General features: G+C 40.5%; 1 protein-coding gene across 1 annotated transcript in view; it reads left to right on the forward strand.

Annotated features, from left to right (window-relative positions):
* The first annotated feature begins 897 nt into the window (after positions 1 to 897).
* Positions 898 to 12354, forward strand: part of cygb2 (cytoglobin 2) — a 39420-nt gene continuing 27963 nt past the window's right edge. The window contains exon 1 of the mRNA XM_043242698.1: positions 898 to 1386. Within this exon, the coding sequence (XP_043098633.1) occupies positions 1106 to 1386 (281 nt within the window). The 5' untranslated portion in view covers positions 898 to 1105. The remainder of the gene's footprint in view (positions 1387 to 12354) is intronic.

Consider the following 12354-nt stretch of genomic DNA (forward strand, 5'->3'; position numbering starts at 1 on the left):
CACTCTACGATATTTATTTGAGCTCTCCTTGCTGTGTGTTTGTTCACCACGCCACAGACACACACACACACACACACACACACACACACACACACACACATATATATATATATATATATATATATATATATATATATATATATATATATATATATATATATATATATACATTCTATTTATTATTAGCTATAAGCAGCTAAAATGGTTTACATTATTTGTTTGTTTTTAATGTCTCTCCCACTTGTTCTAGTGTTATAGAACCCTTTTATTTCTATACTGGTGCTATAGAAATATGACTACTTACCATTTAGAGTCACAGGAGTCTCCGTTGAATGTGATGGCCAGTCAAAGGTGTTTTTCTAAATTTAAAATAATTAATAATAAATAATTAAAACAAACAAACAAGGTAAATAACACATTCTTTGTGTATAGTTAATCATTGACTCTAAAAATATCTTTATGTGAGTAAGCCTGGTCAGCTAAACTATAAACAGAGCACCATTGCAAAACATTATGTAACTGAATCCACTAAATTGCTTCGCAAGACATTGCTATGATTGACAGTGATAACTGTAGCAATGGTTGGAAAAAAAGAGGAAGGGTTAGAAATAATTTTGAATATTGTTTTGTGTAATAGACTTCATATTATCTTTTCTTATTATACCTTTTTTTTACGAAATTGATGATTGCTGAATATGTAGTTTCAGGTATCTCATTTTTTTGTGTGTAAAGGCACAGTTTGGAGAGGGTTTATAGATAACAGGAAATTATCCCCTTTCTTATACCCCCACGCACACCCCTCTGTCTCTCTCTCTCTCTCTCTCTCTCTCTCTCTCTCTCTCTCTCTGTCACCTCCCTTCAGCTCCCTCCCTCTCTTCCCCACATTCCATATCTGAGGTCATTACAAATCCAGAAGTTCCAAGCATAGAGAACATCTGTGTTAGAGGGAAGACAAAGACCCGAGCAGCTCGGAAGATAAGCCAAGGAAAAGCAAGTGGAAAGAGAGAGAAACAGTGTCGGCAGACATATTCATCGAACGATTGTCAGAAGTGAAATCATCCTGCCTGCTCAAGGGAGTGAGGGGCACAGGGTGAGAGGGGGGCGGATGCACACTCTCTACTCTCTTGCCCTGCGTTTTTGTTGCCCCTTCCGCCAACTTCGTCGCTCCTCTCCACCACCACAACCGCTCATTCCACCGTCTGTGCCTGCTTCAGGCGCAAGTACCCCGTGGTGTGTCTGTGGCATGGAGAAAGAGAGGGAGGACGAAGAAACAGAGGGGAGGGAGAGACCGGAGCCGCTGACGGATGTGGAACGGGGCATCATTCAGGACACCTGGGCGCGTGTTTACGAGAGCTGTGAGGATGTGGGCGTCACTATTCTGATCAGGTGCAGTAAATTTACCCCCATAAAAAAACAACCAATAGGATACTCATTTTATAATGATATTTTTTTTATTAGATGTCTTTCTTGTACATTTGGAAATACAGCATGTGATGCTGCACAGTGGGCAAACCAGAATATTTGGCAAGCAGAGTAATTGTGCATGATGGATATTGTAGCATATAGGAAAAAGCCACTAGCATACGCAGATGTATTATAGCAAAGACATATAGATTGGGGAAAACTCATTATTAGAATATTTTGATATGATATATATTATTTGAAAAGAAAAACAGATGTGTGTATATATAGTGCATTTTTTGCTCTTGCATCTGGCATTGCCACATTTAGACATAATGGACGGATACCAAAGGAAGGTGTTCCATGATATCTTTTTCTGCATGCCTTTTCTCATTGTGAAAACCTCTCTAACATCCACACCATCAAGTAAATATATTATTCTTTAGAACTTCTATTTTTAATTGAGTATAGCAGGTATAGAAATACACCTTGTACAATATTTACTAAACAACTATCGTGCATGCCTGGGAATTCTCTCAGACTCTGTCAGAAACCACATGCCAGTGTAATAAATCCAGTGACAGATTTGACAAAAAATATCTAGTAAATCTATTAACACATAATTAATAAATACATGTAACTAAGCACATACTTATGATAACATACATTTTAAATAGGCAATGCCTACAGGACTCATTAAAATAGAATGCTTTAGGTTGCCAGGACAACTGTCAGGGATAATTTAGTGATTTTAGGTTATTAGACTCTCTCTCTGTGTGTGTGTGTGTGTGTGTGTGTGTGTGTCTTATCTGTGGATTTCAGTAACCACTGTTGGCACACTTTAATGTCTCTCACTCTTTTTGGCCACATAGAAATTGTTTTCCTTGGCACCTTCAAGCATGCATCATTCAGTTCCCTCTGTGTCCTGTGTGAGTTGTCTATGACCTGATCAAACATATGCACCAGATCTGATTAATGTTTAAATTTGAACGATAACAAAATAAACACTTTAGATTACAAAGACTTTTAATGCCCTATTTTGGATAAAATATTAATACACTTGTAGCTAATTTTATTAATTTAACCATACATTTTCAGACTTTTCTATGGATATATTCCTTCAGTTTCTCAGGACAATTCTTTTTAAAGCATGTGACAATAAAAATGTATTTGTATTTTAAAAATGAATGTGTAATTATGTGACACAACCTTTTTTGACAACCTTTTTTGAATGCATTAATATTATGTACTTGATGCCAAAATTATGAACCTAGGTGGGGAAAAATAATGTCTTTACTTTGAATAACTGTTGCTTGAAAATATTATGACCAAAACTATGAACATCAGCATTAGACATATTCTATCCATACTGATCCATACTACAAATGACAAATTTATTTGGATATACAATAGCATATGCAAAACCTTTCATTTATGATAAAAAAAACAAGTTATCGTGATACTGTCAAGTGTGATCTGTCCATTTCCTTGGGGGCTTTACTGCTTTTATTTTGTATTTTTGTTTGTTAATTCGTTACATCTCTTTAGTTTTTCATTCTCACATAATGATTTATTCTTTTTGGGTTTTCTCTTCTTTAGCACACCACAATCAGCACGACTGGTTGTTTGGCGCACCTGCATCCTTGTACCCAATTATTACTCTCCCTATTTCTGTTTTCGTTGTTTTTTGTCACTATGTTTATTATTGTTAATTTTGCAATCTCTGCTTTTGTTCATTCTGGTTTCTTCTTTCTAGTCAAAGAATCTCAATCTTGCTCTGCCTTTCTCAGCCTGTGTTTTGCCCTTAGTGTCTCTGGATTTGACCCATGCATTCTTTTTCGACTTCCTCACCTCAGTCTGCACCTCACTCGACCCCTATCTGCTTGACTATTCTCCTACCTGCTGATTTGGATTAATTGCCCGCTTCTCTCCTGGCAACTACGGAAGCTCAGTGCTCTGCCCGTTCTGGAATTTGGTTTTTGGAACTATGGACTTATTCATTTTTGGGACTGTGCCTTGGTTTCTACTCACAGACTATTTTCCTTTGCATTTCTGACATTGTTTTGGTCTGCGCTTTTTTTCTGTTAATAAAATATATTATCTGCCTCATCCGTTGTTGGGTCCTTTCTGCTCTGACACCACACACTGACCAAGGATGGACCCAGTGAAAGGATCACCATTGCAGTCTGCATTGGAGCATCACGAAGCGATGTTGAGTCGTCACAAGCTGGAACTGTCCTCCACTCGCTGCTTGGCGGCTCAGCTCACAGATCCGGTGGAGCGATTTGATCAACTAACTAACTTGAAATCATTTTGCCTCAGCACCCCCTGTGGCCTTCCCATACCCTTCTCCTCTGAACCTACAATAAATAATCCTCCCACTTATGCTGGTGAGCCAACAAGCTGTTAATCATTTCTTATTCAGTGTGAGGTTGTGTTTTCTCTTCAGACTAGAACCTACACATCTGAGACTTTGAAAATGGCCTATGGCATCCCTTTAACAGGGCAGAAGAAGAATGTGAACCCATGCAAGTTGACCACTTGTGCTTAACTGCCAAGGAGAAACAGCACCACCTTTTGGAGGGTCTTTGCTTGAATTGTGCGACTCAAGGTCATCAGGCTCAGTCCTGCCCAATTAATCTGACTTGTTCACCACAAAGAGTTAATATGAATGGTACAGCCTTTTGTCCCCCTCATGGCTTAAGCACTGTGCTGTCTATGTCCATAATCACTAAACATGCTTCTTTTAAGGATTCAGCTCTCACTGACTTGGAAGCAGAGGGTAACTTCACTGATAAGGAGTGGGCTCACGCTCTGGAAATACCCATTCAACTCCTGCCATCTTCAATTGTCACTCATGTGCTCTACGGTCAGCCTCTAATGAAGATTCACTGACTCAATGAATGCCTTTAAATCAGGGAACCACCAGGAGAACCTAAAGCTCCTATTTTGCTCCTAGTTTTTTCTCCGTCTACCCCTTTAGTTTTCTGTCATCACTCGACACTGACCGTTCATTAGCTGGGCAGACAATTCAGTAGATTCTTGGCGTCTATATTGTCACAAACATTGCCTTTTGGCTGCTCCCTCTCCAGTGTCTGTTTTTGCTTCTCCACAGGATGAGGCGGTGGATCTGTCCCGACGTCCGTCTTGCTATCATAATCTGTGGGCAGTTTACAGCATGTCTCGAGTTCAAGTTCTCTCTTCCTCCACATCAACCATATGATTGTGCCAGCGATCTCCTCCCTAGTAATTCTCTGCCTTATGGCCTACTATACTCCCTCTCTGATTCTGAGCGCAAAGTGATGGAGAAGCGTTTAATTTCTCTGGCAGCCGGTATAATTCAGTTCTCTGCATAGACTATTGGGGGTTGAATGAAATCACTGTTAAGAACTGGTACCCCCAGCCGCTTATGTCTTCTGCCTTCGATCTCTTGCAGGGGGCAGAGATTTTAATGAATTTGTACCTTGGCAATACTTACCATCTGTTTCAGATAAAGGAGGGGGTGAATGGAAGAGCACTTTTTTTGATTTTGTTCTTGGGAGACATCATTTTGGTTGGGGGGATTTGCATGGACGAAGGTGAGAGCCATCTCTGATTAGCTGGCACCTGATTCTTGAAAGGCATTTTAGTGGTTCCTGGGCTTTTTTCTTTTTATCTGTGATTTATCAGGAATTTTGGACAGGTGGCGGCCCTTTTGATGGCATTGACCTCCACCAAGATCAGTTTCTGTTGGTCTGTGGCTGCTCATGTGGAGTTCAATGAGCTTAAATGCAGATTTACCTTTGCTCCCATTCTGGTGACTACAGAATCATCCCAACAGTTTGTGGAGGAGGTTGATGCGTCGGAGGTTGGAGTGCGTATCCCTTCTAGATAACAAGTTGCATCCGTGCACCTTTTTCTCACAACGTTTGTCTCCCACCCAATCAAACTACGACATTGGTGACTTAAGTTGTTAGCTGTTCAACTGACTCTTCGCCCCTTCCCTCCTGCTGATCTGCCCCTCGACACTATAATAACTTTGTACTGCATGGTGGGGGGGTGCTTACCTGGAGAACCGAGGAGCTCTTTGTGCCAGAGTCACTCCACTCTGCCGTTCTCCACTGGGACCATTTGACCTAAATCATGTGCCAACCAGGCATGAGGAGGTTGCTGACTGTCATCCGCAAGAGGGTTTTGGTGGCCACCCACAGACAAACGGACTGGCCGAGCGCACCAACCAGGATCTCAGGTGGATGCTCGGCTGCCTGGCAACCCATAACCCCTCATCCTGGAGCTGACATGGGCAGAATATGCTCACAACTTGTTACTGATGTCATTAGGGTATGTCCCCTTTCATGTGCTATCTGAGTTATCAACCTCCTCTGTTTTCTTCCCAGAGCACCGAAGCAGCTGTCCTCTCAGTTCAGGCTTTTATTCAGTGCTGTCACCGTACCTGGAGGAGGACCATTGAGGTGCTGATCAGGGCTAGGGAACACACTAAGACTGCTGTATCACTGTCACACGTTATTACATGCAGCGGGTCCCAGAAGTTGACCCCTAAATTCATCTGGCCATAACTGATTTCTAAGGTCATTAACCTGGTAATGGTCTGTCTTCAGTTGCTCAACTCCCTTCATTGTGTGCACCCTGTCTTTCATATGTCTAAAGTTAAACCTGTCTTGTGCTTACCTCATTCCCCTATTGTGTCTTTCCCTGTTGTGAATTGGCAGAGTTTTTGTTACATTTCTGTCCCCTCATTTCTGAAATACAGAAATTACAGTACAGAACGTACAGAAAACATAGCATGATTCTTCTTGTTCTTAAATGTTTTAAAGTCATGTTAAACAGCATACAAAGGAAACTTAATTTTAACAAGTAGATGATTCCTGACCTTAAGCATCCTATTCCAGAATTGGAATATATGTTGTATTCCCAAGCCTTAGAATGGGTTAACATGTTGAATAAAATACTCTTTTTTTGTCCTACTGGATATGTGGCTAAAGTCCACCTTTGTTATTATAACAAAGTACACTTTAAATGTGATTTTAAACCATTCAAGTCACAAAGACTCACAGGCTGTATGTTTTGTAATAAGGTGATATCTAAGATTTATGTATGAATGTATTTATTTATTTAGTTATTTATTTTACCTTATTAGAATCAAAATTAGTACATGGGTGTTAGGATTAGGGTTAACCCTGCTTTATAATGCTCACATCATGTTTGGACTCTTGTACAGAGGAAGACAATATCTCCAATTAAGCAGTTGAGGTGTTTTGTTGTTTAGCCTCGATTTCATCTCCTGAGTATCGAAGCAAAAATCTTGTTAGGCACCTTGATCAGTCCTGATGTTCAGTGCAGATTATCTGGTAATGTGAGGTGTTCACCGATGGAACTTTGCACCTCCTGATCTGTTCGTCCACAAATGGGCCCACGCCAATCATATCAAACATGTTTGATTTTCAGAATTTAATTCGGGATGATGGCTATATGATTATGTAAGTACTTTCACAATAGCCAATGTGTGACTGCAAAACAGCTGCTATAACAGCTTCATTGGAGTTTTGTACGACTGTCTGTGTCAAATGTTTCAAAAACATATCACAACTGTAAGAAAAAAGAGAAGAGCTGGAGTGAAATCACCTCAGCTTTAAAATGTACTGGGTGATTACAGAAAGCTGCTAGCATTTTTGAAGGGAATACGGATTGATTCTCTAATCATATAAACTTGAGAAAAATGGCATCAGATGGCCCCTTTAAAGTCAAAACACACAGAGCACTGGTCACATTGAGATTATGTCCTAATATGAATTATGTTAATGAGACTTTAGATAACCGTTCTTATGAATTCATCTAGATTCAAGAGGGAGAGTTACACAAGCATAAGATGTTATCCTCCAGCTTCACACTTAAGGGCTGTCAAGTACAGAAAGTGCTTCCTACTTCTCAAGAATGAAGGCAGCAAAAACACTGGGTTTAACGGTTACAACTTTCAGTATTCCAACATGGTATCACAGTTTGTGTAATGTATCTTTTAGGATAAATATGTATTTTGCATGAACCATGTTAAATCTCACTAAACAGGGCAGCATTTGTTATAGTCTTGAGCACACTGTTGTGCTCAATGTCTGTGTTTCTAAGAGAGTGAAGTGACAGCTGCGGAGGTTACGCATGGCCAGCTATGAGCTGTCACACATTTTCATCTCCAGTGATGGGATCTAGGATGCACTGTAGTGTATTGGCCAAAGGCTAAAGCTAATAATGTCTCTAGTTTCTCTTAGTGGCATAAGAGAGCATCCAGAGAAGTGAAACAAGGTCAACATAAAGTGTATATTTTCTGAGAAAAGAAATTCTATATTAATCAATTTATTTACAGAAAAAAAACATCAGTTGTCAGCTGAAAGAACCAAGTTAAAGCACATGAAATACACAGTATGCTATGCAGTGATGTGTGTTTCTAGATTAAAATATCCTGGTATCAACATTAACTTTAAGAGAAAGCCAGAGGAAATCTTAATGCTGTCATTAAAACTAGTTACTAGGACAACCATAGGGGAATACATAATTAAGTCAAATAAAGAAACACTGTTAATGTTAATAATATATTCATCACACCATGACTGTGGTTTTCTCCAAACTGTATAAGAAATAACATTAAATGTACAACACTATAATATTTAATGCATAATATTTAATGCAAATCATTCTATGTACAAGCAAAACATTTTTAAGTATTGTCACCAATGCCTGCTTAAACAGCCTTGATCATTGATATGTATTCATACCATGGCATTTGATCTTCATACAGGATACTGCCAGTCACAAAGCTGACAGTTTTAGCGCCTGCTGTGGAACTGAAAACAGAAACAGAGCAGCAGTTTGTCATTTATGTCAGAATTGCACTCTGATTATTAGAGCATGTTCATTATCAGCGCTGAGGCTTTTAAACCAACAGAGCTGAAGCTCTGGTTGTGTTTGAACTCTCTCCCTCTCTGTCTGTGCACCTGCCTCTCATTTTCCCTGCTGTGACTTAATGACATCCTTCTCATCAGAGCCACTTAAGCTCTGCACTGCAGTCGTACACCACACTGCCATTCATTGCCCAAAATATCTCTCCCTCTCTCTCTCTTTCTCCCCTTTCAGCTATCTTAATTCCTTCTTTCTAGTCTTCCAGTTTATCATTTTTCATAATTTGCATTTATTGGCTTGTGTCTATGTAATTTATGCAGCTTGTGCTCCCTGGATTTCAAAGGCATAAATATTCTATTTCTACTCAGCTGCGAAGGGTACCCATGGGCAAAATGTTAACGAAGAGTGATGGGTTTGGTTATCATGGACCTTAGAAATTTTTTTGTGTCTTGCTGAGGGAAGTATGAATTTAAATATTCTATCACTACTACAAATACTAGCAATGGATATTCATAATATTCTATATATATATATATATATATATATTAAAATGTACAGCAAATATGTGATACATAAAGCAATTGTATTCAGTTATTTGCCAGCTCACTGTATGGATTCAGCAAAGGATTTTTAATATAACCCAATTGTCACTAGTCACATTCAGTTGACTTTTCCACAAAAACACAGATGAATCAGAGTGTCAGAGTGTCCACCACTGAAAGGCTGCCTGGTCCAATAATGAAGAATCTTACACAGCTTTATACAGCATTGCAGCGATTGCTTGATGGCTTTTCTAGATCCAGAATTTCCACCAGAGCTTAGTAAATAACCTTTCATGATCTGATGTACTTTTGAGTCATAACATTGCATGATGAGTTAAGTAATGTTTGGATGCTTTGGAATGGGCACAACTGGGTGCAAGTTGCCTGGTTTAAGATATGATCTATGACATAGGTATCTTATTTACCTTAATTTCTTCATCAAGCTCTGAGGCCAGCACTTCTAGACAACTGTAATAGGCTGTTCAAAGTCCGACAGGAAACATTCCTGCTGTGTTTAGTGCCATTTGTGGTTTTGTTCTCACTCTCCCTTGACTCATTTATACATTTCAAATTAATAAAAAAATACAAATATGAAAATAAATAACTACATTTCAAATTAATGAATAGTATAATATACACTATAAACAACAAAAAAGAAGCAAAAAGACTGTCAGCAGGGCTTCCAGATATATTCTGTTAAATTACATAAAATAACCATTTTACAAAATTACATGCAAATACTGTAAAAAATACAGGATAGAAATTACAGTATATTACAGTCGATAACTTGTTTAAACAGATACATTGTATCAAATTATAAAGCAACTCTCACAAATCAAAACTGATTTGTCCAATGTCCAGTAATTTACTTTTAAAGAGTATGTTTTCCTTGTACAATAACTTCTAATTTTTAAGTCTTCGTTTTACAGAAACAATCTCATAACTTCCAACCAATTTCTGTAAATGAAAATGTATTTAGAAGTTATTTTATATCTACCTAGAATAATCTTAAAATCTTAAAATACGTTTCAATGGCGCCGTTCCCACTTCCGCAAAACCGGAGCGAGCACATCTGTTGACACAAGAATTGCAGGACAAAGGGGCCATAGAACGTGTTCCCTTGATTTTTGTTTCTCAAATCCAACCAGAATACTGGTTAGTGACAATAGATCTGAAGGACGCATATTTTCACATAGAAATATTGCCACAACACAGGAAGTTTCTGAGGGTTACTGAAGGTTTGCTTTCGGGGGTGAAGCTTACCGCTATCGGGTTCTTCCATTCGACCTAGCCTTGTCACCCTGTACATATACGAAATGCATGGATGCAGCTCTGGCTCCTCTGCGAATCCAGGGCAGTTGCATTCTCAATTACATAGACAACTGGTTAAGTCTAGCCCAGTCTCAAGAGCTACCGCTTCGACATCGGGATGTCATCATCTCAAATCTCTGGGGCTGAGACTTAACACCAAGAAAAGTGTTCTCACTCCTGCTCAGAGGACAACATATCTAGGGGTTGTATGGCATTCGGTCACGACGCTGGCACAACTGTCTCCGGCACGTGTTGAATCCATTCTAAACACCCTAAAAGAAATCAAGCTAGGTCGGAAAGTGACTGTTCATTACTTTCAGAGAGTTCTAGGTCTCATGGCAGCAGCATCCACGATAATACCCTTGTGCCTTCTGCGCATGAGACCATTCCAGCTGTGGCAAATAAGGGTTATGCTTTAGGGGCTCCATACCCTTTCTATGTGGTTCAGACCTCGGTTTCTGACTTTGGGTCCCACTCTAGGTCCATGTTGTCATCGTAAGATGCTAACAGCAGCAGTTGAGAGGCTACCATGTCCTAATGGGGGTTGACAACACTTCAGTAGTCTCTTACATGAATTGCCAGGGCGGACTGCGTTCGCGCCATTTCAACAAGCTCGTGCAGCAGGTTCTGCTTTAGGCACAGGACAAGTTTCTGTCCCTTAGGGCGATTTACATTCCTGGACATATGAATGTGGAATCTAATCTGGGAGAAACTTTATGTAGCAGAGGTGGATCTCTTTGCCTTACAGGAGATGGCACAATGTCCCCTTTACTACTCTCTGACTCATCCAGCTCCCCTGGGTCTGGACTCAGTGGCCAAGACAGCGTCTTTACGCATTTCCTCTGATAGCTCTGCTCCCAGGAGTCCTGGAGAAGGTTCGTTAAGAGGGCCTGTGCCTCTTATTGATAGCGCCTTGTTGGGCAAACAGAGTATGGTTCTCAGATCTAATAGCCCTTCTCAACAGCTCACCGTGGGCAATTCCGATCAGGAGGGATCTTCTGTCTCAGCCAAAGGGGACAATATTTCATCCCCGGCCTGAGCTCTGGAACCCTGAGGGGGACCAACTGAGAGATGCTGGCATTCCAACCAATGTAATAGAGACTATTCTAAGCACTAGGGCTCCCTCCAGCAAAGGGTCTTAGGCCCTCAGATGGCAGGTTTTTGAAGATTGGTGCAGACCCAGTTCACTGCCAGATTGTTTCAGTGCTACAGTTTCTGCAAGAGAAATTGTCCTCTGGCACATGCCCTAGTACTCTCAGAACTTACATGGCCCCCATTTCGGCCTGCCATATTCTGATTAATGGGGTTTCCGTGGGAAAGCACGCTCTTGTTACCTGCTTCATTCGTGCAGCTAAGTGGTTAAAGCCGCCTATCAGGGTAACGGTCCCATCATGAGATCACTAGCCAGTGTCACAAGTCGGAGCAGCTCTTTATATGCCATGGGGGCCATAACCAGGGGGGCGGCTGCCACTAGACAAACCATGTCACATTGGGTGAGGGATGCTGGCCAAACTTTGCCTTGCCCATAGCCTTCACAATTAGGCGCAGCAAGTGTGTAATGCGACGGGATGGCCAAACTTGTCCATGCCTCTCAAGAGTCAGGGCCCATTTAACCAGGGGGGTTGCATCTTCAATAGCATTAGCAAGAGGTGCACCCTTGCAGCAAGTGTGTAATGCGACGGGATGGTCCTCTCCGCACACATTTGTTAGATTTTAAAGTCTGGATGTCCATGCTACTCCGGGCTCTCAACATCCCAAGGTCATGCCTGAGACCTCTTTGAGGTTTGTGCACACACACTACACAATGCATGACCGGACGTCCTTTCAGGCAAAAGATTAACCTGAGGATAATTCCGTTTCATGCCTTATATACATATATAACCTCCAGGTGCATTTAATGAATTGACGTCACCTAACCGAGGTTATATGAGCCAAACTTTGTGTGTTTGACACATGCTTCAACAACCAGTCGAACAAAAGATGTTCTCATTAACACTATTAAATGCAGCATCTTGTTCCCAGGGTTGGGGTCCAGACACTTCCAGTGTGGTGGCATTGGTATTCTTGTTAATTTTCCTCCAACAATGTTCCCATTAGCACTATTGAGTGCAATATCGAGACTGTAGCTTTGTATGAAGTGAACGTATTGGATTATTGATTCTCTGTAACCCTGTTCCCATGAAAAAGCGGGAACGAGATGCTGCGCCTCAAT

The sequence above is a fragment of the Puntigrus tetrazona genome, chromosome 6 (assembly GCF_018831695.1).
Source record: "Puntigrus tetrazona isolate hp1 chromosome 6, ASM1883169v1, whole genome shotgun sequence".
Taxonomy (NCBI): domain Eukaryota; kingdom Metazoa; phylum Chordata; class Actinopteri; order Cypriniformes; family Cyprinidae; genus Puntigrus; species Puntigrus tetrazona.